Source organism: Orcinus orca, chromosome 9, assembly GCF_937001465.1.
Source record: "Orcinus orca chromosome 9, mOrcOrc1.1, whole genome shotgun sequence".
NCBI classification, from domain to species: Eukaryota; Metazoa; Chordata; class Mammalia; order Artiodactyla; family Delphinidae; genus Orcinus; species Orcinus orca.
Genome location: NC_064567.1, coordinates 20,421,237 through 20,448,600, shown reverse-complemented (window position 1 = coordinate 20,448,600; position 27,364 = coordinate 20,421,237). Strand labels below are relative to the sequence as shown.

Genomic DNA, 27,364 nt, shown 5'->3' with positions numbered 1-27,364 from the left:
AAGTAAAGACAGCACCGCTAATTGCAGGGGGAGTATCAACATATGAGAGCAAAAAAGATGCCTTTCCATCTACCACGTCCAGCATGTCGGTGGCTGCTTGATACAGAGGTTTCATTGCGTATTTAAATAATTGAACACGACATAAAGAATGCTGCCCAGCTGGGAGAGGAAAAGCTGCCTTCAGGGCTGGTGCTTCCTCGGGAGGGGGTGGTGGGCTGTGGATTTACAGTCCCTAGTGTGTTTACAAGATGAGGGCTCTAATTCTCCCAGTTGTTACCGCAAGGCTGGGGGGAGCTGGGTAGGGGCAGCACGGAGGGGCAGCTAAGGGATAAATAAATTGCAGTTCACCCCTCCCCCCATGTCACCTCAGCCCCCATCAATTCCAAAGACAAGTTAGCACTAGCCGCAACCAACCCCCCCAAATTTACACTCACCTTCTCAGACCCATGGTGCCCAGTACAAAAATGCAACGCACCATATATTTTCTTTGCTGTTCCCCAAGTTTATGCCATTAACGTGATCTACGATGGGCTGGTTTATGGAGAGAGCAAAGTAATAATACAAAAAGGAAATACCCATAATCTTAAGTGGGGGAAGGGCAGATGAGATTGATGGAAAGTGCAGTTGAGTGCAGAGATGGCAACCCAGTAATGGAATACCTGTGCACAGGGGTTTGGCTTCGTTTTCTCAAAGGAGGGTGAAGGGCATGGCAAGGGTGCTTTTGTTCCCTCCGGTTGGATCCCAGAGGACGGTAAGAAGGGGAGCTGAATCGCTGACGAGGTGGGCTGGCCTGATCTCCTTCAAGTCCAGTTGGGGATAAATGCCCTTGGCCCGCCCTGTCTCTGGGCATGGGGCTCATTTCAGCAGCTGTCCCGGGGCCCGGACTTCCCCTGCTTTGCCAGCGCTTGAGTCCCAGGGAGGACTGACCTTGGGATCAGCAGATTTCCTGATACCCGTCCTGGCAACAGATTCAACTCAGCGGTATCGGGGTGGTAGGGGATTTGGGGAGAAACGTTCAAGCACAGCTTTGGAAATCAAATAGAATTCATTTTGCCTCTTCTGATCTTACAATTGTTCTCTGGACTAAACACTCTGGTTGAACTTCAAGAAGAGAGGGGCTGCAGGAACTTCCTCTTTGAGCCTGTATTTAATGCGCCAGATGTGCCTCGGCTTCCTCGCAAAGCCCATCCCGCCTGGAGTCCGGAGAACGCAGCTTCAGCCGCAGCTCACTTTGCTTTTCAGGTTAGATGAGAAATAACAGCAAAATAGTCCAGCGAAGATAAATTCTTCTCAGTGGATTGGCTTTTCCGTGGAAGTTCGCCTTTGTTCGCCAAGGATCACCGTTATGAAGTGCGTGGGCCTGATGGGGGGGCTCAGGTCACCCAGCAGAGGAGCCTGGGGATTCCAAAGCCACGGGGAGACCAGTGGTCCCTCCCGCCTGGTGGAGGTGAGAGCGTGGCCCTGTTCATGGCTGCCCCGGTGAAAGTCCATTCCAGTGGGAAGCCAGGAGTCTCGGCCGATACTGGGAGAACAGGACTGAAAGGACTCTGCGGTCCCACTTCAGCCTTCCCTCGCCTTTCTCTCCCTCTTCTCTTTGGTACCCAGGATCTGGCAGCAGATCTAAAGACCCAGGGCTGTTATCACAATGTCATCATTAGTTGAAACAAAATCATTCTTTGTAACTGGAATCTAGTGACCATAAACAACATATGTTATTGGGCGTTCTATTTCTAATAACTGTAATTACTCGAGAATACTTGCCATTAATATAGTAACAACAGTGACTGACCAGTTCTCTGTTCCAGACCAATAACTTCACCTGAATGCACTCTTTGTTCAGGAGAAAAAAAAGAGGTAATTCAACATGCCCGGTGATAGTCAACAAAGCCAGTGTTGAAACTGGAAGACGCCCGGATGAAAGCCTTCCTAGGGATACAGGATGCTGCTGGGGAGTTGAAGGGCCACCTGGCAGCCTCCCTCTTGGCTAACAAAAGGCCTCTGTCTGCATCCCCACACTCAAAGGTTGAAAGCAAATGAAAACCTAGGGACTTCCAGAGAACCGCTGGGCCTGGGTCTCCCCTTCATTCCCAGGGTGAGTCTGGGTCTGGAAGTCCAGGGGAGCTCCAGGCCTGAGGCTGTGTGAGCCCCCCTATTGGGCAGAACTGGGAGACCTAGGCCACACTTGGACACTCACCCAGTAAGACCACTTCTTGGGCGTGGATTTCTCTTCGGTGCTCTCCAGATTATTTCCACTGATAATTACAGAACTTCAGCAATCATGTGGACCAATGGTCCCATTTTACACGTCTCTAAATACAGATCTACAGATCTCTTACACACCTTTAAACCTCCCACAATGCCCCGCATATGGGAAATGTTCAAGAAGTGGGTAACGTAGGATGAGAGGTGACCTGTAACAGTGCTAGAGTATCATGCCATGAATAAGCTCTTCCCCTGGCATGGAGAGGGGACGCTTGTGCCTGGGGCGTCTACAAAGTCACCTTTCAGAGGTGTAATTTTCTTCGTTACCCCTTATTCCTGTTACCAGCTCTTCCCAGAAACAAAAATATAGACAACAAAGCAACGACATTAAAAAAAGATCATTATATTTCTGTTTAAGCTCTGAGGACAATATGACCTTCTTCCGCTGACCTGCAATGGCTGGCCTCAGCCAACAGTCCACAAATATTTATTTACTTCTTTTCCCCTTATCTCCAGGAAGACACTGCTACAACAACCATCATGAGGTGGTCGACTCTGGCCTCTCCTCTGTGTTATATTCAAAATGGTCCATTATTGAGCTGGGTAGAATGCAGCCTCCAACTGTGGACCAGGAGTACAGCCTTAAGACTTCCTTCTCGGGCTTCCCTGGTGGCGCAGTGGTTGAGAGTCCGCCTGCTGATACAGGGGACGTGGGTTTGTGCCCTGGTCCAGGAGGATCCCACATGCCGCAGAGCGGCTGGGCCCGTGAGCCATGGCCGCTGAGCCTGCGCATCCGGAGCCTGTGCTCTGCAACGGGAGAGGCCACAACAGTGAGGGGCCTGCGTACCGCAAAAAAAAAAAAAAAAAAAAAAAAAAAAAAAAAGACTTCCTTCTCTTAGAATAAATAAGCATCCAAGAAAAAGAGAAGCCAAAGTTAATTCCATTCAGTGAAGCGATAAGGGAGGCACGGCGATTCCAAGATACCTGTCACTGTGATGGCTCGCCAGGCTCCCGGGAAAAGGGCTCATGTAAAATGGAAAGAGTTGGCGGTGGGGCCACAGCGGTGGGTTTGTCCTTCTTCACATCCCTCCATCCGTCACACTCCTCCAGGCTTCTTCCTCTTCTGGGGACCCTGGCACCATACCCTCTGAGGTTCTGTGAATCCCCAGTGACCTCTGCCACCACCAGGTGCACATGGGTGCTGTACCTGGCTTGCAGTCTGGGCACCTGAAGACATTAGTCTTTTACGGAGATCCCTGAATTGCACTGGGAAACGTGGTGGGCTATTGCTTTATTCTTTTCTAGGTTTTTTTCCTCTTTCTGAGCAGCAGATGCCAGCTGCTTTTACATATTTAAAAGAAAGAAAGTTGGGACAAGAGGGGCAAACAAGACAGAAAAGGCAGAAATTTGAAAACCTCCTTCAAGGTCATTAAATGATTAGGGCCCTTTGAGATCCACCAGAGAGCTCAATTGTCTCTGTTTTCATTTTATTCTCGGGCCTCTCCACACAGGAAATCCCTGCCACATACACCAGCCTGGAAAGCTGGAGAGAGCCTGAGAACCTCTTTGTCTCCACTGCCGTCAAGTTACTTGTAGGTTTCTGAACAACATAAGAAGAGGTGCTTCCTGGGCTCTTAGCCCCTGGTTGGGTGGGTCAACCAGCCCTTCTTCTGCTTCTGACCCTGCACCCCAAGACAAAGGCCCAGGACTGAGGAGAATGGATAGGCTTCTTTTAAATTTCTTTTTTTAAAAATATTTTATTTATTTATTTGTCTGGCTGCGCCAGGTCTTAGTGGGGGCACGCGGGATCTTTCAGTTGCGCGTGTGGGCTCTCAGTTGCAGCATGCTTGCAGGATCTAGCTCCCCAACCAGGGACTGAACCCAGGCCCCCTGCACTGGGGGCGTGAAGTCTCAACTGCTGGACCACTAGGGAAGTCCCGAGAATGTACAGCCTTTCGTCAGGGTCTTCATGCCAAGGTGTGCCCCTTGGCTGTCAGACCCCTGTCTGTCCTATTAGCTTTAGCTCCACTTTGTCTTAGTTAAAAAAAAAAGAAGCAGAGAATTGACACATTAAAAATTAGATTCACATTCCTACTTAAAGCCAAGACATAACCCCTTTTCTCCCTTTCCCTATGAAGGGATCGTCTAGGTCTGGGTCTCTTTTTCGGATTACAAATTCAGAGCAGCCGTTCCCAGCCATAGACAGACCCCATTGCAGAGGCAGAGGGCCTGTGTCTAGAGACTTCCATAGCCTCTTCTTGTTCTGGTCTGAAACCTACAAGTGACTTGATGGGAGCAGAAAGAAAGAGGTTCTCAGGCTCTCTCCAGCTTTCCAGGCTGGTGTATCTAGCAGGGATTTCCTGTGTGGAGAGGCCCAGGAATAAAAGGAAAGCAGAGACACCTGAGGGATCTGGTGGATTTCAAAGGCTCCTAATCATTTAATTACCTTGAATGAGGTTCTCAAATTTCTGCTTTTTCTGTCTTTTTTGCCCCTCTTGTCCCCCCCACCCAATTGGGAGCGTTCTCTCCCCTTGACAACCTCACCATTCCTTGTCTTTCCCTCCGCAAAGGATTGCTCTGCCCATTCTCTACCCCGAGAACTCCTGCTCAGCCACCAGCGCTTGGGAAAGTGGGATCCGGCGCTGGAAATTTCTCATCGCCAGACACACTTCAGTCTTTTCCTGGGTGAGGAGAGCTCAACGCAGCAGATGCTGGTGGTGAGGTGTCCTTCGCTCCTCCCTTTCAGAGACAAGACAGCTTCCCTCCTGCCATTAAGGGTTTGGCCTAAGTTAGGGTTCCTAGTGGGGTGGGAGTCTGGGGGTGGGCCTCTCTGTTCTCACCATGCCCCATCCAGTTCCCCTAACAGCCCTTATGCTTTCTGCACCTGGACAGTTCCCTGCTCTCAGTTATGGCTTTGCCACATGGTCATGGCACCTGTGGGGCTGTGTGAAGGGGGCTGGAAGGTACACCCAAGACTTGGGGGTAGGAGAGATGTTGGAGTCTGAGTCCAGCGTTGGCTGAGAGAGTGCCCTGTTCTTGCATTCAGTGGGGTCTAACCAACACGATACAGATATAGATATAGATACAGATATAGATATAGATAGATATAGATATAGATAGATCACCTCTCTATCTTCCTATTCTCAGCAACAGCATTCTAAACCACTCTGTTCAGAACTACTGGCCCAACGGTTGGAGTCACACAAGCACCATAATGTTTGAACAACAGCAGACTTTTCCAAAATGTGTTTACACCCATTATCCTTGAGGCCTTTGCCCACAAACTTACAATCTCAGAGAGGAAACAACATAGGCATAGAGTATTTCTATTATGGTGATGAAGAGTTTTCAAGGATAAGACTAAAGATCAGGACGGAACAGAAACAGTGTCCTAGCCATGGAGCCTGACTCTGTGTCAGTGATTTGCAGACTGGTCTGTGCAGCAGAACCGCACAGTGCTGACCGCAGCCCCGAGGCGTCACCCAGCTGGCGGAGAGGGAGATTTTGCATCTCTGACAAGGTCCCAGGTGATGAAGATGCTGCTGCTGCTGATTTGGGGACCACGCTTTGAAAACCACCCTCAGGTTAGTGACCACCCTCTCATTCTTATCTTTCTCTCCCTTTTACTCAACTTGACTTCTTTGATCTCAGTTCTGCTCTGTCGACAGTGCTCTGAGGGACCACTGAGCAGTCTGTACACAGTCCTGCTGTGTACTTACAATTATTTCTAGGACACACACACACACACACACACACACCCCTCCCTGGGATTGTTCTGGAACTCACCTGGTGTGTAGAGGGTCCTGCTGGACGGAGTGACCTGGAATGCACCTCTGTCTGGTAACTGAACCCCCAGGACTGACCCAGAGCTCAGAGCTTTGCTTGTTTACTGCTTTCGTGAAGCGGTCCCTTAAGAGTCGGGGCTGGGGAGCAAGGGGGTGGTCCTGCGGGATTTGCCTTTGTTTTCTCTTCTTAAGGGAAGACCTGCCTGCGTGTCCTACGCTCACAGAAAGCAGCACTCACGGCTCTGGCTGCGGGACCTACCTCAGGCAGCCTCACCCGGCCTTCCTGGAAGGAGCAAGTCTTGGGGTCATGGGTGCAGACATGCCGGTATTTACACCAGTGGCAGCGGTATGGGCTCTCCACGCAGGACAGGCACCTGGGCACAGAGGAGGAAGAGGCACACATCAGAGAACCTGCATGAACCAAAAGCAGAAAGCCCAGGACTCTAGGGCCGAGGAAAACACGTTTTCATAGTAGTAGGAACCACCTTCAAACACTCAGGAAGAGGAGATCTTGGAAAAATCCATCCCTTTTCTCTCCAAGTCCTCAGGAAGCCAAGAGTCTCTGGCCTCCGCCTTCACTCAGGTAGCTGACAACCCCGACCCCCCAAGAGCCTCATCAGCCACCTCCCTTTTCATAGGATGACGCCCTCCTTTGCTGAATCGGGAAACAATGAAGTCTGGAGTAGAGGGGCTCATCCAGAGAACCCATGAGAGTTAGGACTAACGGTGAAATTGACTTTCAATTCAAATTGACTCCAGGGCCTCTGCTGACAAGGACCCACATGGACACACCTTTGCAGAGGAAGGTCTTGAGGCTACCCCCTCAGTGTGATGGGCAGAGTTGGCAACCCTACGTCTACTCACCATTCCCAGGAAACACAGGCAACTTTATAAAAGCTACTTCCTGTTTAAAACCCAACATGGTTCCCTTCTTCCAAAGGGTCGAACCCAGATGGCTTGCCATGCAGGCCACGGCCTCTGTGGTGTCTAGATCCACTGTCCCCACGTGTGCCTGGTGCTTCAGCCATGCTCTCCCCGTGCTGTCCTTCTACCTGGAGTAACATTTCCTCTACCTCATCACCTCCTCTTCCTTCTTTGACCAACGCAGAGTTGGTCTCATTGGGGCCCTCATCCTATTCACCCTCTTGTTTCTGTCTCTGGAACAGTATTGCTCTTGTTGTATTATATTTTACTTATTCATTGTCCTGTTCATCCGCTGGTCCACCAGGCCATGATCCTTGGTGGGTAGAGATCGTGTCTTTGCATCTTATTAATGTTTGATCCTCCTTGTTTAGTGAGTAACACACTGCCGCGCATACAGGATGCTTAAAATCATCTTACGGACTGAATGGAAACTTCAAATATGATTTCATCTACCTATTCTACTTTCTTAGAGGGGCAAAAGGGGAGTGAGGGATTAGGTCACCACGTGGTAAAGACACGGCAAGCTCTGTGGGAAGAAGCAGGAAGAGGATTCCAATGTCGAAGCAATTTGGCTGGGAGGACTGGCTGCCTCTTACTTGGGCTGCCCAAGAGAGCCACAGCTCTGGACTCACAGCTGTCATAACCAGACAGAGCCCACCAGCCTAGAGTCCCAAATATCTATGGTTATGTTAACTAGCTTGTCCTATATGGAGAAGAAAACAGAACATTATATTAAAGCAAGCAAAGCTTTCTGAGATCAGATTCTATGGCTTTCAAACTGTGCTCTATGGAACCCTGGGGGTCCCGTGGAGCATCTTTGGAGACTGTGAGATGCGCGGGGTTCCTAGACAGAGGGGTTCCAGGTCTCCTCGACCCTCAACCATCTCCTGCTTCCATCTATTTTGTATATTGGGCTTTCACACCTAATTTTGGTTGAAGAAAGGTTTCTATGGTGAAAGACAGGTTTGTACCTTCTCAGTATTATCCAGGCCCATCACTTTGGAGAGGAAATCATAATATAGTAACAGTAAAATGTACAGTTGCCTAAACAGTCGGCCAGACACGGCTCTAAGCGCTCTCTTTGTAATAGCTCTTCTAGCCCTCGCCGCCAGCCTGCGGGCTGAGCAGGGCTAATGAGCAGGCGGCAAGCAGCGATGTCCCAGCCGAGGGGACCGTGCCCTCGCCACGTCAGCTGTTAAATATCTGGGTGACGCCCCAGCAGGAGGACTACTATTTCCTCATTTACAGAGGATACCGGGGCACAGAAGGGTTACTTTTCCTAGCTGGTCTGACTCTAGAGCCCAAGCCTCCGTCGCCCGTGGCTTCCCCTGGGAAGCGGAGGCTTCAAACAGAGCCAGAGCTGGAGCCGGAGCCAGAGCTAGGAGCCCACCCCAGGCTGAAGCCCGCCTCTGACCGTGGCCAGCCTGAGTCCCGACCCAGCCTGCAGGGGACTGTGCAGAGCTGAGCGTTCATTCAGGTGACTTGTTGGACCACTGCCTGGACACACGTGGGGCCTTCTCTCCCTCCCCAGACCCCTCTTCTCACCTGGGGTGCTGGCCGCTCTGTTCTCCAGGTAATAAGCAGCCCCCTCCTCAATAGATGGTGGAAAGTGAATCACGTTAGCAGACTTATGCCAGAGAAGATGTAAGGGCTAGGGACTTGGAGTTCCCCAGCCCACAGGTTATCACGCTGCCCGTTCTAGCCTCTTCCCATTAACCCTGTGGGTGCCAGAGAAGGGAGTCTCTCTTCTTCTGGGGGTGAGGGAGGTCGGCTTACAGGGCCTCTAGATGGTAAGTCCTTGGGAAAGTGGTGGGATCTTCTATCTTTGGATGAACTTTGACCCCAGAAACAGGGAGCTGAGTGAGGCTGGAGGGGTACTTACGAATTGTGGACGCTGCAGTTGTAGAAGACAAAGCTGGTGCTGGCAAAGGTCATGCCTGTCTCCTTCGACTTGAGCTGCAGCTGGACGACATGGTGGTCCCCTGTGGGCGGAGCCAGCCATGAGGTGGAGGTGGGGTGGGGGACGGCCACTGCCCCGTGTCAGGTCCCACTGAGAGTAATGCACCCTGGCAAAGGGGAGCCCCCTCTCCAGGGGGTGTGCTCAGCTCTAACCGGATTCGGATTCAGTCGGGCCTGGTCCCAGGACAACCCCGAGAACAGCTGCAGGGGGTGATTCTGGTCTATTTCTCCTTCCACACTGTATTCCCGGCACCCACCTCTCATTCGCTCACCAGGTCCTTTCCTGTCTACACGCGCACACGCACACACACACACACACACACACACACACACACACACACACACTCTGACAGGTATTCAAATGTGCATTCACATGCATGATGTCCATGCAGCCCTCACAGAATTACAAATACACACATTGATTAGCTACCAGGAGAAACACGCAGACTCTTGGCAACGCTGCCACAAATTATGCCAGAGGTTTTACACGTGGGTGTGTGAGCGCTCACGAGCTCGTTCCCCATCTCTGCAAGGAAAGACCCTGTGCGGACACCCCCTCGTCTGGTGGGCTCCATTCGGGCAGACATCCCTGGAATCCTCAGCTGGCACCACGGAGGAGCTGGGGCCCATGTTTAATTCACAGCCCTGACCCCAGGCCCCTTGTTCTGTGCCTTCCCTGAGAGGCTCATTAATCAATCAGCTCGGAACAAATGTGACAAGCCCAAATGGGAGGGCCAACATGGAATCAGGCTGCCCAGGCAGGCCTGTCCCTCTCAGCGCTGGGCCTCTGTCCACCTCGTCCTTCTCGTGGCAGCCGGCCAGCAACAGGAAGCTCCGGGGAGGCGGGGCGGGGGTGGGAGGGGCAACGGTTCAGGGTCAGAGACCCAGCAGTGCAGGCAGGGGGTAAGGAAGCAGATGACCCCTGCACCCCATCCCTCCTCCCGTGCCCCTCCATGACGGCCCTCTCATGCTCCAGCATGACCTCTGAACTTGACCAGCACACTCTGCCACTGTGCTGGCCTTTCCCTCTCCCGCCCTCTTGGCACCGCTCCCCACCCAGGGTGAGGTTGACTCCTGGACGCTCACCTGGTTTCAATTCCAAAGGCAGCGGAGGGACACTCCATCCCCCTCTTCCTGTGACACCCCTACCAATGCACGCCGCTTCCTATGACCCTCCCCTCCTGTGCGCTCCCTCGATCCCGCGTGTCTGTCCTGAGTTCTCATCATCCAGGCGGCAGGAGGAAGGACTTGCCACCCCGCTTTGCCCCTGGGGACCACTCACCGTTCTCCGTGATGATCTGGGGCACCTCCTTGGCTGCTGGGGAGTGGCACTGGATCTGACTGCCTACCACCAGCCCGTCCATCTCTGACAGGTCCTCGAAGGTGCAGCTGACACCAGCTGACAGCTCTGGGACATTGTACGTCTCCAGGACCAGCTGTGAACAGCCAGGCAGGGGGAGAGATACATGGGAAAAAGAAGGTATGGAATAAAGGAAGAAAGAGGGAGAGCAAGAGAGATCAGAGAGAAGGAGAAGAAAGAAAAGCGTGAGGCAATATTGACAGACAGAAGAGACCCAGTTTACGACAGGAGAGGACAGAGAAGGTGGTGGGATGGTAAGAGACAGAGACAAAAGAAATAAGCATCTGAATGGATTTGGCCCCAGGAAACAGAACGTTTAGGGGATCTGTAGGTGGAGAGAGGCCCTGGGCAGGACTGAGGCCCTGAGGAACTGCCGGTCAGGCTCCCCTCCGTTATCCCCAACTTTGGAAAATGGCAACACCAACCAGCAGGTGCCCAGCAAGAACGTGGGCGCCACCGCCCCCTTTTCTCCCTCTGCACATACATCTTTCCCATCTCAAAGACAAGGATAGGGCTCCCAACACTTTCCCCCTCTTGGTCACACTTCCAGTCATTTCTGGTGTCAGTTTTCCCTGTCTTTCTACCCCTTGCGCGTAAAGCCTCTTCCCCGATAGTCCTGCAAACGTCCCCATCTTCCATCCCCGGGGACACATTCTTTAACACCCCTGCCCTGCTCTGGAGCGGCCTTGCTGGCCAGCTAGGCCCAGCCCTCCTGAGGGGTGTTGGGCTGAGGCCCTTTTGGGCGGCGGGGGGGAAGGCTCTTCCGACGTCTGTGGATCCCGGTCCCACAGCCTTACCAGGACATTGTACTGAGAGACGGAGATGTTGCTGGGATGGACGGTCAGCCGGACGCACTGCTTCATCTCAGAGGCGAACCTGCGGGGCTCTCTGGACCGCTCACAGCGCTCCTTCCGGGTGCACCTGGGAATGACAGAGCGACGGATCAGGGACTCAGGAGGAGACCGCTGGTCCAGCGAGGGGCCGGCGCGGAGGTCAGGCATTGCCAGCGGCTCCTAGGACATGTCCGAACTGAGCATGCCCAGGACTAACCTTCTAGGTTCCTTCCTCCAGCCTGGTCCTCCCCCATCAAGCCCAAACTGGAAGAAGAAGGTAATTCCAATCACTGGTTGTCACATGCGAAACCCTGAGAGTCACCCCAGAGTGCCCTCAGGGCCTCGTCATTCACAGAAAGAGCTGGAAGTCCTGTCTATTCCCCCTCCCCACTCAGCCTCAGCGCCCCCCTTCGCAAACCGAGACCGTTCTCTCCACGTATCTCCTCTTTCCGATTTCCTCGGCTTTGTGCACGCCAGCTCCTCTGTCTGCACTGCCCTCTCGCCACATTTTTCCCCATTCCAACTTCTACCTGTCCCTCTAGACATGGTTCAACTATAATGCATCTGCCGTGAGTCCCTCTTCCCACCAACCCACTCCCACCCCGGGCAACGTTAAGAGCACTTTGGTGTTTCCCACCGTCTAGAACTTCTTAGACTATATGACAATTATTAGGCTAAGCGCAGCCCTCTCCTACCAAGTGTGAACTTCTCAAAAGAAGAAACTATGCCTGACTTACTCTGGAATCCCCTGCATATCTCCTGCCCAGCAGACAGAAGGTAAACATAGGTGGGCAGGAGGGAGGGGAGGAGGGATCAGAGTTGCCGAGGGTAGAAGTTCAGAGCACGCTCTGGAGCCAGGCTGCGCTGGGTCCGAATCCCAGCCCCATGGCCCAGCATCACTGCTGTAGAAGGTTCGCTATTGCCTAGTGTCCGTGTCCTATTATTGTTCAAAGTGTGCCTTGTCATCAGTGGATCACATCCAGGTGACTTGGGATCTTACGGTCGTAACTGATGGAGGCTTGTGAAAGATGCCCGTAAAAGTCAGGGTGGTCACCCAAATGCACACATCACACATAGGGGAAGGCACTTAAGCTCTCAGCCGGGGCCAGGGCTTGCCCTGCCTTCCAGTGGGAGTTGACTGCTCGGAGGTATTTGACTTTCAGGAAACAGTATTTAATCCAAGCTGGACAGGCCTGGTGAACATGGAGCTGCTCTGAGTGGCCATGATTTGGAACCTCTGGGCTACTGATTCTGCTGTGGGGTGGCAGTGAGGGAAAGCAGGGTCCTCAGAGGGACGTGTTGAGGTAAGATGGGACTGCAGGGAAATCCCTCCTGAGTGCTGATCTCTTTTGGTTAAAGAGGAGAGACTCTGCCGAGAAGGGAGGATGTCAGGGGCTGTTGCAGGAGCGGAGGAAGCACCGGGCAAGGAGCTGAGTAGGGAAGGGAACAGCCAGGGATACGGAAGGGAACCTCTGTCTCAAGAAGCAGACGGGTGAGGGGTAGGGTAAAAGGTGAGGGGAGAGGGGCACCTGGATACCCTGAGCTGCTCTCGGGGTGACTCTCAAGGCACAGAGGAAACCTGCAGGGGCCTCTCCTCCCAGCCACGGGGAAGGAAGTATGCCATCCACATCACCTGGAGTTACCAAACAGAGTCCAGGTAGAAAAGAGGCAACTCCTTCTCTCCTGCTGTGGGTACAAAGGAACTTCGTTGAGGGATCTCAAGACAAGGTCTATCTGCGTGGTTTGCTGCTCCCGGAGTTCATGAGACTGCATCCTGGCCTCGGTGGGAGGGACAGCCTAATAGTGGAGGGTCTGAGAGGAGAATTTAGCTGAGAAATCACTGAAGGCGTTGACTAAAGGGGAGATATGGACAGAAAGGATGACCTTGGAGTAAAGTGGATGTGTAATGCAGAAATAAAACACAATTCTGAATAAAATAATCATGGCTACTAGTCATTGAGCTCTTATTGGGCACTGTGATAAGGGGCTTACAGTTTATGTCACTGAGCTCTCCCAGAGATGATGGGAGGTAGGTAACCATTTTAAACCCCACCTTACAGATCAGGAAACTACAGAGAGCAGTGAGTCACTTGGTCAAGGTCATCAGCTAGTCAGAGGGAGCCTGTATGAACGCAGGTGGACTCTGGAGCCTCCACTCTCACCCACTGTGCTCCACCTCCCTGAAGCTTCTAGACTAAACCCATTTTCCTTGCCATCCTGATGTCCCCTTCTGTGCTTAGGGCAATTTAAAAATGTCCTCTCAATCTTATTCTCTATGCTAATCGCTGTTTTTGCCTGCCACTGGAAACACTTTGAATATTACTGAGACTTGTGAATTCTCCAGGACCCGTCCAGGAATCTCATCCCAAGGGTGAAAGGTCAGATGTGAGTGTGTTTGTCTCCAAGGCACCCCCAGGCTGTTCTAGCAGACCCATGACAACAAGGGCATCTGCCTAAAAGTCTGGGAAGTTAATTTACCAGGCTAGCTCCTCTGCGAGGACTTCATTACCTCCGGCCATTAAGCTAATGTTATGGACTTTTCCAGGGTGTCTGCACTGACATCACTATTAATAGTGTTATTACTCCCATTAACAGCAGACCCAGAGAGCTGGTACAGACTTCAATTATTCACTGACTCCCCAACTTTGAAGTTCCTATTTCCAAGAGCAATCAGTAGATCTGAAAAATGTCTTTGATTAAATTATGCAGAGAGGAAAAATGAAGCTGCTTTCAGCCCAAACATCACCTGAAGTTACCAAATAGAGTCCAGGTAGAAAAGAGGCAACTCCTTCTCTCTTGCAGGAGGTACAAAGGAACTTCGTTGAGGGATCTCAAGACAAGGTCTATCTGCATGGTTTCCTGCTCCCAGAGTTCATGAGGCTGCATCTTTCCATGGCTCCCGAGAGCCCACAACTAAACAGGTATCATCTCCCGCAGATTTAGGTCTTACCAGGGAAGCCACCCGTGGCTTACAATTTTAAACATCCCATCTAACTGTGTAATCTTGGGCAAATTACTTAACCTCTTTGCTGCCTCAGTTTTCTCATCTATAAAATGGGGACAAAATAGTACCTACCTAATAGGGTTATCATGAGGGTTAAAAGATGATGCAAGTAAAGCATTTAGAACAGAGCATAGCTCATACATAATAAGTCCTCCATGAAACCTAGTATTACCCCATCCCTCCTCTGCTTTCCCATCCAACCCCCGAAACTGCAGCTGATGTAGAAGCACAGATCTCCTCCCAGACTGGACCACAGGGCAAATCAAAGAGGAAAAGACAGCATGGCTGCAGCACTTTTCCTCTTAATGACGGAGGGGGAGCCCCAGATGGCAGGAGGGAGCAAAGAGGAAAAAAAGAGTAGTCTGAGCTGTAGCTCTGCTTTCTTCCTAGCTGTCAAAGGGTATTGAGAACTCAGCTCTCTTCATGGAAAGTCAAGTTTAAGGTCAGTGTCAGGGGTGTTTTGACATTTCTACTATCCCTCAGGGCCCATGAGGGCGGAAGCTACAAATGTTCAAAAGCACAGACAATTGACCTTCGAAGTGATAGGAAAATGTAGGGGAAGAATGGATTCCTTCTGAGTTCTTAAAGGGTCTGTCAGGGGAATGGCCTCCTGCTCTTCTGGGACTATGATTTTCCATTAGGTCAGGCAAGAGCTAGGGAATGTGCAAAGGGTTAATTCATGACCCCTGGGTCGGGGGGCTTAGATGTTTCCTTCAAAGGGGCTCCAGGTACTTCCAAAAGCATGTCCTTGCAATCCACTGTGGGGACACCTTGGACATGGCGGAAGACCCTGCTTCATCCATTTTCCAGGCAGGACTCAAATAGTGCATGCTATATGGCTTTGAGTTTCCAGACAGTCATCCCTGCCAGCACCATTGCCACCCCCAGGAATCGCAGACCTGCAGGTGGCCAGCAGGAAGCAGGCTCCAGGAACACAGCCCGGGTCCCAGAACTGGAGTCTGGCCCCCCTAGGCTCTTCATCCCTCCCCTTCTCCCTCCACTTTCTCTGCAGTTGGTCCTCCAGCTCCAGTTCAGAGGTGCTAAAAGCCCTTGGGGACAAAGGTCCTGGCCCCTGGAGGGGTTATTATTCAAGTCAGTGGTTTCAATGAGATTATCTTCTCTAAAGAAGCAGTTACCACCGCCTCCCCTAAGCCTGAACTTTCACTGCTGGAGAATTCCCAGCCAAGTGGAAAATTAGAAGGGAGAGGAATGGAGAAAGGAAGGGGGTGAGGGAGAGGGAAAGGGGTGGTGATTAAGTTCTCTAGAAATTAATTCCTAAATACAGTGATGGAAATATTAACTCCCAGCGCTGCTGGCTGGGCAAGCAAATTTCCATTTGGAAGTGGGGCTCTCTGTGAGTCCGGCCTGGGCGAGCCTCCAAACCGCAGTGGAGATGGGGGAAACCACCGCTGGTCCGTCTCTCCAGGCCCTCCAGGTAGTGCGGGTCTACCAGCCTCGGATATCAGAACTGGCTCCTTGCTTCTCCCTGTAGGTGATCCCCCATCCTTAACACTCCACGTTGGTCATGGCCTGTGCCTGAAGTGCAATATTTGGGGAATCTGTGTTTAGAACATGAGGAGGTTGGAAACAAATGGGGTAGGGCTCCCTAAATGCCCTTCACAGAAAAGGTAAGAGGAACCTTATTCAAGTTGGAGATCACGGGGGCTCTCCGATCACTGTCTCCACATCTGGGAACCCTGACGAGGGAAGAGACTGGGCTTCCTAACATCGTTACCCTTGCCCTCTTCAGGAATGCCCCCAGAAATGGGCAGGTGGCATGTGTAGCCTGGAGGAAGGCAGACTGGATAGTAAAGGGAGGCCTTCTAGGCACATGGTGTGTAAGGGGTTTCTTATATGAAGGGCACGGACCAGGTGAGGCCTTTCAGTACCGTGACTCTAAGATGTGCAACCACAGATACAGAGGGCCAACTAGGGGATCTGACGTTCATGGATTTTGGTACCCGCTGTGGGTCCTGGAACCAATCCCCTGTGGATTGGTTCTGTATCTATTGAGCTGGGGCGAGAAAAATTCAAATACACTAGGATCTCGTCTGGGACCCTTTCCTCTGGACCAGAGGCTGATAAATTTTTCGCAAAGAGTCAGGGAAGGCCACAGCATAGACTGCAAAGAGTTCGCTGGGCAGAAGTGGATCTGAACAATTCCTCACGACTGTGTAGACATCCTGCAAAGAGCCCAAGGAGAGATCATTGACTTAGCGGGTGAGTATTCAGTAGCCCTTGGATACAGGTTAAAAAATTAAAATAAACATAAAACCAGGCTATGGGATATGCTAAGAAGCAGCACAAAAGGACTGGCATTTTGGAATCAGTTTGGACTTGATTAAGGGGACATTTAGTGTGACTGTGGAACAAACTTCTCTCTCTGCCCTTTCCCAGGTGGCCGCTGGACAGCCACACCATGGCTGCTGAAGACTGTCTGGGAAGGAAGACTTCCCAGCGGTGGGTTTCTCCCAGCCACCCCATCACAGCCCTCCAGTCCCGGGGAGGACAGCGGCAGGACAGGGACCACGGAGGAGGTCCTGGGTCTGACCCATAGCCTCTGCTTACACAGCCACTGAAGTCAGAGCTAGTCCCCCGGGGGGCTGCCTGCACATCCCTCCCTTAATTTTCAAGGCGTTGCTGTAAGATGGCTCTTCACTGCCATTTTATGGCAGGAAACTGAGCCCAGACTGGGTCGGTCCACAGACAGGTTCTTAGTTTTAACCCATCCCTTCTGTGTAGGTAGCAGCATTTTTCCTCTCCTCTCCTCTCCTTTCCTTCTCTCCATCTTGGCAGAAACTATATAAAGTGAGTCCTGAACAGTGACCCATGCCAAGCCATCCAGGGAGGGCATCCTTCCAAGAGAAGAAATCTGCAAAGAGGAGGGGTCCCGGGGGGGAGGGAAGGACTTTATAAAAGCTGATCTTATCTTCCGCCTGTCAATGTCCTGAGTTACATGAGCCTCCCAGGAGTGACGCTGATGACCCTGCTGAAGAAAGGTAACGTCTGGGCCGATCGATGGGACTAGGTCTGTGGGGGATCCCGTTACCTGCTGCGACTGATGGGCTTCTTGGCCTGGGCACGGGAGGGGAAGAGGGAGAGGGGGCTGGGGACCTGGGGGTTGGAGGGCTCTTTCCAGGCCCAGGACAGGTGAAAGCTGGGCTTCAGGGCTGTGGGGGCACTGCAGCCTTTCCTTTCTTTCACCAAGTCAGAATAGGCTCAGGCCCAATGGCCCTGCAAACAAAGGCTCAAGGTGATGGACAAATAAACAGTTTGTTGAAGCTGTCATTACCATTAGAAGCCAGCAAGCCTGTGGGCTGGGGCCCGGGGCTGAAAGAGAGGGCAACAGGGGTGACCCTCCGTGCTACTGGGTTGGCAAGCCTGTGCTCAGGACAACTGAGGGTGAGTAACAGGAGGGAGGGTTTCAATTACATGAGCATTTCTTAAGTCCCTTCAGTCTGCAACCCACCTGTGCCCTTGCTGGTACAAACAGCCCTTTCAGCCACCTGAGCCACCTGTTGGTTGGGGCCCCATCTTGAGCTGCATGCACGCTCTCTCTCTCCTCCTGTTGCTCTGTCTCTGTTTCTGTCCTCTCTCTGTCCACACACACACACACACACACACACACACACACACACACACACACAGAGCTTCTGCTGTCATTCTCTTCCCACAAAATTCCCCATCCTCTCACTTCTTACAACCATGGGAAAAGTTGGCAGAAGTGACAGAAAATGGATGTATCTTGACACCACAAGGAACCCTGTTTCTGATGCTCTTTTGCACAGTTTTCCTGGGGCAGGCTGGCTGGGCCCTGTAGCACGTAGCACAGGGTCTTGTCCGCGGCGTGGACCTGACAAGCATGCTGATTCTAGCACAGGCTGCAACCCTCACCCCATCCCTGGACCAGAGGCCTGGTTCCCAAGAACTTGCTTCTGGGCAGAAGGTCTAATGCAGGCCCCTTGTATGCCCTGAGCCTAGCATAGTGCCTGGCACAGGGGGTGTGTGTGGGCATGGTGCTCCTCCAAAGTGATGCAATCCCCTGCACTTTTCACCTCCCTCCCTTCCTAGTTAACTCAGGCGCCCCAGGGGGAGCATCTGCAGGCTCTCTGGCCCCCCTCATCCTTCCCACACAGCCTCTGCCTGCCCTCCTTCCTGCTGGGCCCACATCCTCAGGCATCAGTCTCAGCCATGAAAGTCCTGTTGGCATCTGTTTCAAATGAAAAGGGGTGCAAACTGGACATATAGGAGAAGCAATGTCTGGCTTTGCCTTGAACTCAAGCAAAAAAGGAAAAGAAAGGCCCATTGGGAAGAATTAGGAAGGGGCATGAGAGTACTTTCTGGATGAAGAAATATTGTACATCTTGATGGGGGTGTGGATTACCTGGGTTTTGCATTTATCAAAACTTTCCAAACTGTACACTGAGCATCAGTTTATCTCCCTCCATATAAATTAAACATTATATCCTGACTACAAGCATCTTAGCAGATCCAGGCATCTACTCTTCTTCACCTGGCCACGTGGGCCAGGGGGTTCTCCTGGCCATTAACTCCGGGAGGGAGGGAGGGAGGGAGGGTGGATGTACAGAGTGTCACGGTGGGCGGGCAGCCCTGGCCTAGGGCGCTCGTGAGCTGAATCCTCCTGGGGGAGTTGGGCTTTACATCAGCACAGCCCCCAGCACCAGGCCCATCCCACCACCAGGAGGCTCAAGGTCACAGAGAACCACACTTGAGCTGGCAGAGCACCTTGGAGCTGCGGTGCTGGCTCAGGTGGCTGCACAGCTGGGGAATGTGGAATTTGGACTTGGTGGCAGATGCCCAGAGTTCACGTCCATGACTGTTTTCTTTAGGCCACGCTGAGAGTAGAGAGGCTGGCTTCCCAGTGCAGGCTGACGGCTTCCTTTGTGAACCGTCCACACTTCACCTTGACCCCAGTCCACCCCTGTTTTCTGCTGCCTGACAGGAGGCAGGTGTCATGTTACTGAGGGGAAACTGAGGCCACGCAGGAAGTCATCTCTGGTACCTCCTCCTGTCATTCTTGTTTAGCTCAGCTCTGGGGAGGGGAGGTGGGTGTACCCACAGCGCCCCTGCCGCCGTCTCAGAGCCTCGGGGCCCCTGCTTTTCACAGGGCTCAGTGCTATGTGGGGCTGGCCGACATCACCAGGCAGGATCAAAGCTGACACAGAGACCGGCCTTTGGGTCCCGCAGTCATAGAGTGTCAGAGGGGGGCCAGCTTTTCTGATTGCCCTTAAATGATGCCAGGTGTGAGAGCCTCACGCCAGGAGCAGCTGAGCCATCCTTAGCCAAGCTGAAAGCCAGCTGGCCTAAGGCCCCCAAGGAAGCAATGGATCTGGAGCACAGTCCCTTTCTGAGGGCTCACTGTGTGGGACAAAGAAAACGACTTCCCCTCTGCCTCGTAAAGTATCATCCGGGCAACTCCTCTGGGTTGATCAGAGCTGACCTGGATTCTGAATGCAATCTCTTCCATCCTCTTGTATGGCGGCCAATCTTAGGCGCCACTGCTCCCTGTTACGATACACAGCTTTGGGTACACTGCTGTACCCAGTTTCTGGTCATCTCTAAGTGACTTGCTTTTCAGGGTAGGTTGATGGGTCTCCGTTTTTTTCCCATCACAGCATAACCGAGGGATTTCAAACCTTTCCTTAGTGAACTCTAGGTCTCATTATGCCTGAGACTGTCACCTAGAGAGGGGAGGGTGCCCATCCTGGGGCCTTGGAGAGGTTGTGTTAGAATTGAAGAGGGCATGTCTAACTTTCAGAGGCACTCCTGGGGTGGAGTGAGGCAGGAAATGACTGGTAAATGCCATTGGTCACACACAGTTCAGGCTCTTAGTAAGAAAACTTAAGTCCTTCTTTTTAGTTTATAATAGTTGTGTCCAACTCACAGCGTGTCAAGTTTCAAGTGTTAACCAGAAGCCTGGGGTTCCCGCAGCCATAGCTTGGCTGGGACCAAACTCCACAGAGTGGGAGGGGCCCAACTACTGTTGGCTTCTCCAGTCAGCAATGCCAAGGGTCTTCGGCTCCCCTAAGAAAGGCTTTCTGTTCTCCCCTCACATCTGGGGGGTTGTCTGTACCCTACTCCTACCCCTCAGTTCATTTATCAGACTACCATTTGTCTCCACTGTCTACCATTGCCTTCTTCCCACTTCTAGAGAGCAAAATGGAGCCCGCAAAGAAGAGCCACACAGGGGGATCGGCCAACACTTGGACCAGGGTTTCAAACATTGGTCTAGTGACCCCGGGCCCAGGGTGCTCTGACAGCCAGATGAGCGTTAGGGCTGCGGAGGAGGGTTCTTAGGTGCTACGCACTTGAACTTACCCCTCAAATACCAGAAGATTCTGGGGGGATACTGAAGTCTGTTAAGTGGCTGTTAAATCACTAACTGGACAGTAGACATCACACACGTGATTTAGTGGCCCATGTGAGCCTGGAGAAAAGAGTCCAGGGCTTTCCCTGGTGGTCCAGTGACTAAGACTCTGTGCTCCCAATGCAGGGGCCCCGGGCTTGATCCCTGGTCAGGATCCCATGTGCCACAACTGAGACCCTACTGTCCAGATAAATAAATACATATTAAAAAAAATTTTAGAGAAAAGAAAGGAGTCCAATGCCTTTTTCCTGCTGTTTAGCCCTGGAATGTCAGTCTACAGTCTACAGTCAAATTGCAACCAGAAATGTCCAGAGATCTCCCTCCAGACCTCCAGTGCGTAATGATCCAGGGTGATTCCCATATCCTGACCCTTCATCGTTCCCATGCTGACATTTCCATATATTTTTATGGGAAGTTGACAATTTAAAGGGAAGTCAGAACAAAAGAAGGGAGATAAGATTTACAAAAGCTAAACAAAAGAAGGTAAAGATAAGATAAACAAAAGAAGGGAGATAAGATTTACAAAGGATACATTTACAAAGGATACATAGATTTACAAAGGATACGTAGAAGGAAGAGTAAGAAAAGAGAGGGAGAGAAGGGAGAGGTCAAACAGTAGGAGAGTGGTGATAGAGAAGAAGACGAGGACGGAGAGAATTACCGGGGGAGGGGGAGGCAGGAGGAAGCTGCCCAGCAGTACTCACGTGTTGTGGAGCACACACCAGCCACAGTGGGGATCGCCTGAGCCAAGGCACTCGCCGCAGCTCCGATACTGACCACAGGACTCCACAGGGACTCTGGTGAGCTAGGACAAGACCACACGGGAGACAGTGGTCAAGATTTTGCAGAACACCCAGTAGTTCACCAAGAAGTCATGCCATCCTATCAGGTGTATCACCTAAAACCGTGTAGAAGCAGGAAGGGGCCTAGAGCCCCAGAACCGAAAGGGATCATATTTGAGCAGGTGGCCCATAAGCATTGTGGGGAGACAACCAACTGTTATTTTCTTAGAAGTCCCTGGGAATGGACTCCACAGAATTCACGTCACATTGTTATCAGAGATATTTATAACATGTACATTGAAATTTTCCCACCACCCCAACCCCCAACTATCTCTACAAACGTGCCATTCATCACATATTTATCTCTTATCAATGTAATAAACTCAAATGCTGCTTCTTTCTCTGTTCTTGTTTCTCTTTTGCCTTAAAGTGTTTTGCCCCTTCCCAGAACTTCTCCTTCAGGTTTCAATCTTTTTGTGGTTCCAGAGAGTGCTGAACCCGAGTCCAAGACCCTTGTCTCTCTTGTTAACAAGGTGTAACCCACTCGCTCTGCAGGGGACACTTGCTCGCTCTCTCTTTCTCATAATGTTGGCCAACTGGCTCATAAAGTTGTTCACTCTGGTGCTTTCAAAGAGCAGCTGTTGCTATTTCTCTTCCTACCCACACTCTTTTCATGACTAGAGGCTTCCTCTCCAACCCCAAAACTTTATCTTAGCTTTCACCAGCAGCTTGTTAATGTAAAATGTTCCACATGACATTTCTGTTTAGCCCAAATGCTTCTATTTCCTGCATACTCCTAAAGACCTTTTGAATTTCTTTGTTCTCCAATGTAGCTTTTTTTTTTTTTTCCTTTCTCTTTCTTCCCTTTGCGGTACGCGGGCCTCTCACTGTTGCGGCCTCTCCCGTTGCGGAGCACAGGCTCCGGACGCACAGGCTCAGCCACGGCTGAGGGCCCAGCCACTCCGCGGCATGTGGGATCTTCCCAGACCGGGGCACGAACCCGTGTCCCCTGCATCGGCAGGCGGACTCCCAACCACTGCGCCACCCAGGAAGCCCCCTCCAACGTAGCTTTGCCCTGATGTCTTTTGACATGATTTCTCAGGGCCTGAGACGTAGGAGGTACTTAATAACGCTACACAGGATCAAATGGAATTTTAATTTTCTTCCTATAGCCTTGGTCTTTCTTCTCCACTTTTGCCAGTTTCTTCTTCACAAAAGGTTTTGGGTTTTCTTTGTAATCATTCTTTTCCATTCGGAATACCTTTTTATCTCGATGGAGGACTTCTTAGCTAACCTTTCAGCTTGAGCTAAGAGAGTTTGAGCTGGTCGTCCTTTTTAATTTCTTGCCATCAGACAGTAGACACGAAGAAGCATACATCACGTTGACCTGGTCGAGCCTCTGTGCTTCACGAGCAAACGCAGAGGCCGCGTTTTCCCTGCTGCTTCCTGGTCTGCCTCCATCAAATTATGTACCACTTGGCGGAGGCTACGTGTAACTCGTGCACGGGCGAACTGGCACCAGAGTCTGCTCAATTAGTCTCGAAGCTCTCTTTTGGAATTAATTAAGAATTAATTATTATTTTCAAATCCCACATGATTCCTTTATCCTTTCCACCTTAATTTTCTTCTTCCCTTTATATATCTTTTCTGTTTTCTCAAGTGCCCATCGAGTGATCTTAATGACCACCGTGTATTTTTACTTTTTCCAAGGTACCTTTTAGCTTCCTGCTCCTGTTCCTATAACTTTGCCCTTGGCCTTGGTGGCCCTTTCTCCACATTCTCAGATGTCTTTTTGCCCATTTGGAATTTTATCTTTCCTTTTATTACTGCTCATGCAATCAGCCTGGGCCATGCCTTGGCTCTGCCGACATACCACCTTCCCGTTTTTGTAACTGGTCCTGACAATCAGACTCTTGCAGATTACCCCCCCCACCACCACCGACTCTACACACAGTCAGGAACTGACCCTCCTCCTGTTGCCTCTTTAATTGCCTTCCCTACCCCTTAAATGGGCATAGACACACTGGTCATGTGAGCATATAAATAATGGTGCCCAAAGTAGCTGGATTCCAAGGAATTCATGAGTGGTAACGAGGTCCACAGTTACTTTCAATATTTCCAAAAGCCTAATGAAAATTGGATTGTTGCTGTCTTCTGTTGGTTTGCATACTCTGTGATGTATTTCCCATACTAAAAATAGGACATATATTATTACTTAATAAATACAGTTTGTTTAGTGGGCAAAAATCTTTCAAAACTTGATGCCTAGAGCTGAAAAAAGTAATAAAAGGGGCCAAAAATGATGAAAGTTGGTAACATAAGTACATAATAATGTTTTCATATGTTCCGGCTGCTTGTCTAGCACTCCATATTTTGCACAGGCTTAAAGAGGAAATCATGGCTTGTTCAAGCAAAAGCATTTTCTTGGTCTGAACTTAATATCCTCCCTGGTTTCTCCCAGTGACATGTTCCATAACCTGTCTCCGACGGCCATGCCATGGGGTTCTGGGGTGCACAACACAAAAAGAGCCAGCTGCTTGCTGAACCTGATCTCCTCCAAAGCCTTTGCATTCAGATTTCTAAAAATATCTTGCAACTGGCATTTAATAATGCCAATACCTGGAACTGTAAAGTCCTTCGTCTCTCGATTTTAAACAAGAGTCATTTTCATTTGGTGGGAAACAGAGTAGGAGCCTGCAGAGCTGGGTTCAAATTCTGACTTCACCATTTACTGGCAATGAGATCCTATTGTCTCTGAGTCCTATTTTTTCTCATCTTTCAACATGGAGATAAAAATCCCCCTTAATCCACAGAGTTTCCCAAAGCACAGATGACCCAAGAGGTTTGAAACAGCCTTGTAAATGGTCAAGCACATTGCAAGTGACAGTTAACTCTTATTGTCATCTTTGTCATTAATACCCATTCCTCCTTGCGTTGCCGCTTTACCTCTCCCCCTCGTCATCCCAAACTGCTCTTCCGAGGCCTCGTGAGCTTGGTCAGGAGTTTAACGCCTGGGAGAGCTTTTCTCCCTTATTACCTTGATCACATCATTTCCTCCTTGAACTGGGGTGTCTGCCCCTAAACGATTCACTGCTTCCTCTTGGCCCAGCTTCCTAGACTTATTCAGGGCTTTTACCACCTACAGTTGGTAAAACCTACTTTTCTTTGCTTTTCATCAGGGTGGATCCCTGTTGGACAGGGACATAAGTCCTGGGAAGTTATTATGCTACCCAACCTCCTTTCACCTTTTCTTATAGGCTCTTTCTATCTGTACGTTCAGTCATTTTTTATTACTCTTCTGAAATTTATCTAGGTTTTCTCCATTCTTTTCAAAGCATGGATGCTAAAACCGGGAAACCGCCAGGATTCTGACAGTCCATGTAGAAGGGTTACCATCATTTGAAAGCTGAGTGCCACCCACCCCTTCACCTTTCCAGGACTTTCCCAAAGAAAACCAGGCCCAGGGAAATTTCCAAAGTCCCACCATCAGACAGTATTCTCCGGCACGGCCACTCTCGCCCAGACTGACCCCAAATCTCCCAATGTACATCATTGCTTTGCCTCACTCCCCATTCCGCGTGTAATTCTGGAAAGCATCAGAAATTTGCCTGACACTTTAAATCACTTTTGAAAATTAGATTCAGCCCATCATTTATCTGGGTGCAATTCTTTACCCGAATGGCTCTGCTTACCGTCCACACCTTGCTGGTAAGCTGCACAGGTGGCCAGATGGATTCGGAGCCACTTTGGCGCTGTGATTCTCTCTCCCCAGATACCTAGATCCTCCACCCACGCCTTACACCAAGCAAAGCCGGCTCCTCTCCTGACCCTGGAACACAAACCACTCCAGATGCAGAGCCACACAATTAACGGAAACCACCCAACGCTGATTAAAGTCTTACGCTACAGTGCCAGGCGTGCTAATTAGCTGAGTGAGGGAATTCCGACCACAGGAAGAGGTGAAAACAGAAAGTCATGGGGCGGGGGCTTCTGCCTGGAGAACAAATCAGACGGCAATGTGACCTATCTAGAGATGACTGTATCCTGGTGATGGATGGTCTCGGGGACCACAAACAAGTGAGGTCTGTCCCCTTGTGGCCACTGGACTCCAGGAGAGGTGCTGATCGATGCAGCTGCAATAGCTCCCTCACTGCTTCTAGGGACAGGAGCTCCACCACCTCTCAGGACCCCTGTGTGTACTTACACTGTGCTGGGGGAGAATGGGTGGGGGGCTTCGGGTAGGGTAGTCTTCCCGGCACGTTCTGTCGGCGTTATGCAAAAACCTATTGGGCAGTTTGGCAGATCCTCAAAAAGTTAAACTTAGAATTTACCGTATGATCTGGTCATTCTACTTCTGGGTAGCTACCCCCAAAGAATGAAAAGCAGGGACTTGAACTTGTACACCAGTGTTCACAGCAATATTATCCACAATAGCCCAAAGGTAGAAGCAACCCAAGTGTCCATGGACAGGTGAATGGATACATAAAATGTGGGATATACATACAATTGAATATCATTCAGCCTTAAAAAGGAGGGAAATTCTGACCCAAAGTACCACATGGATGAACCTTGAAAACATTACGCTACGTGAAATAAGCCGGTCAGAAAAAGACAAACGTTGCGTGATTCCACTTATACGAGATCTCGAATGGTCAAATTCATAGAGACGGAAAGTAGAAAGGGGTTGCCAGGGGCTGAGGGAAAGGGAACGGAGAGCTGGTGTTTAATGGGTCCGGAGTTTCAGTTTGGGAAGAAGAAAAGCATTCTGGAGAAGGATGGTGGAGACGGTTGCCGTGCAATGAGAATGCACTTAATGCTACTGAACACTTAAACGTCAAGATGGCGAATTCTATGCGATGTGTATCTTACCACAGTAAAAGAAACAATAATAAAAAAACAACTATTGGGTAGACGTAAGAACACCTATTTCCTTCCCAGCAGCCTGGGTCAAGGGGGAGAAGCTTTCTGTTGGCAGACCGGTAACAAATTCATGCGTATGAAATATTCTGAGATCCCTGAGTGAAAAGATAGGCATCGTTTACTCTTTTCAATTTAATCTCAAAGGGACAAAAGTGTTCGGGATGAATGTCTCTTATCGTGTGTTGTCATGTAAGTGGATCTCTCACTCTCAGGCTCTGGACCTCCGTTTCCTGATTTGGAAAAAAATGTCACAGCCTTGTTCTACCCAGAAATGTTCCTCACCTCCCACCCCTTCCAAGAGGCACAGGGGAGGGTCTTGGAATGCACATACTTCCTGTGAGGTCAAATGCCCTTGGTTTTATCAAATTCTCCTGTGATCGCCCAGCTTCTGCATCAGCATTTCTCATCCCTAATTATGACCAGGAGCATCTGTGTGCCCATCTCCATCCCACGTCTCTTTCCCCTTCCATTACCTTTCTGGGAATCACAGGGGTTTGCTTTACCCTTTTGCCAGCAAGGTAAACTTCCCTAAATAATATAGTGTAGTTCTGTCTGGTTTGGAACTATGTTCAATAGAATCATCACCTCTACTCCCTCACCTATCCAGCCCCATGACCGAGACCATGAAGTTACAAAACAATGACCTGGGACAGGAAGACAGGGAGTGACTGACAACAGAGCAAAGGAGCCCATAGAGAAGTGCAGCTCATGGCCTTGGCCTTTATAAGCGTTCACTCTGATCAACAGAACCCATTCTCTGCTGGGCTTGGGGCCTGGATGTGTTAAGAAGTTTTGCAGTTGCCTTGAGTTCTGCCCTTACCGTCCAGCCCGTCTGGTTTCCCTGATATTCCGAAAGATGCTTCCCCCTAGCCATAGGGTCCCACTCTGCCTGTTGCCGTTAGCGTCCCAAAGGGTACCTGCTGCTCCGCTGATTACATTCAGAAATGTTCCATAGATATAATGTCCAAGTGTCTGTGTGTATCTCTAATTTGTTTAAGCATTTGACGTTCTGGTTGAAATGTGAGTTATTACTCCATCTCTCCTTTTATAACTGTAGCTAATGCTACAGTGGATACACTAAGCCTGATGGTGGGAGTTAATCTAAGTGTCCAAAAGACTTCTGAAGTACCCAATTTCCTTCAAAATTGTCAGAAGAGAGAAGAAAAAGAGGCTCGATGACGTATTAAGAAACTCCAAGAGGCTGCCG

The 27,364-nt window shown here is 50.5% G+C and overlaps 1 protein-coding gene across 4 annotated transcripts in view; it reads right to left on the bottom strand.

The window, feature by feature from the left end:
• The window catches only part of PLXNA4 (plexin A4), a 607,131-nt gene that overhangs the window by 78,990 nt on the left and 500,777 nt on the right, over positions 1-27,364 (bottom strand). For all 4 annotated transcript variants that reach the window (XM_049714950.1, XM_049714949.1, XM_049714948.1 and 1 more), the window contains 5 exons: positions 21,160-21,260; positions 11,028-11,151; positions 10,153-10,306; positions 8,794-8,893; positions 6,247-6,361 (listed from right to left, as the gene is read on the bottom strand). In XM_049714950.1, the coding sequence (XP_049570907.1) occupies positions 6,247-6,361; positions 8,794-8,893; positions 10,153-10,306; positions 11,028-11,151; positions 21,160-21,260 (594 nt within the window). The remainder of the gene's footprint in view (positions 1-6,246; positions 6,362-8,793; positions 8,894-10,152; positions 10,307-11,027; positions 11,152-21,159; positions 21,261-27,364) is intronic.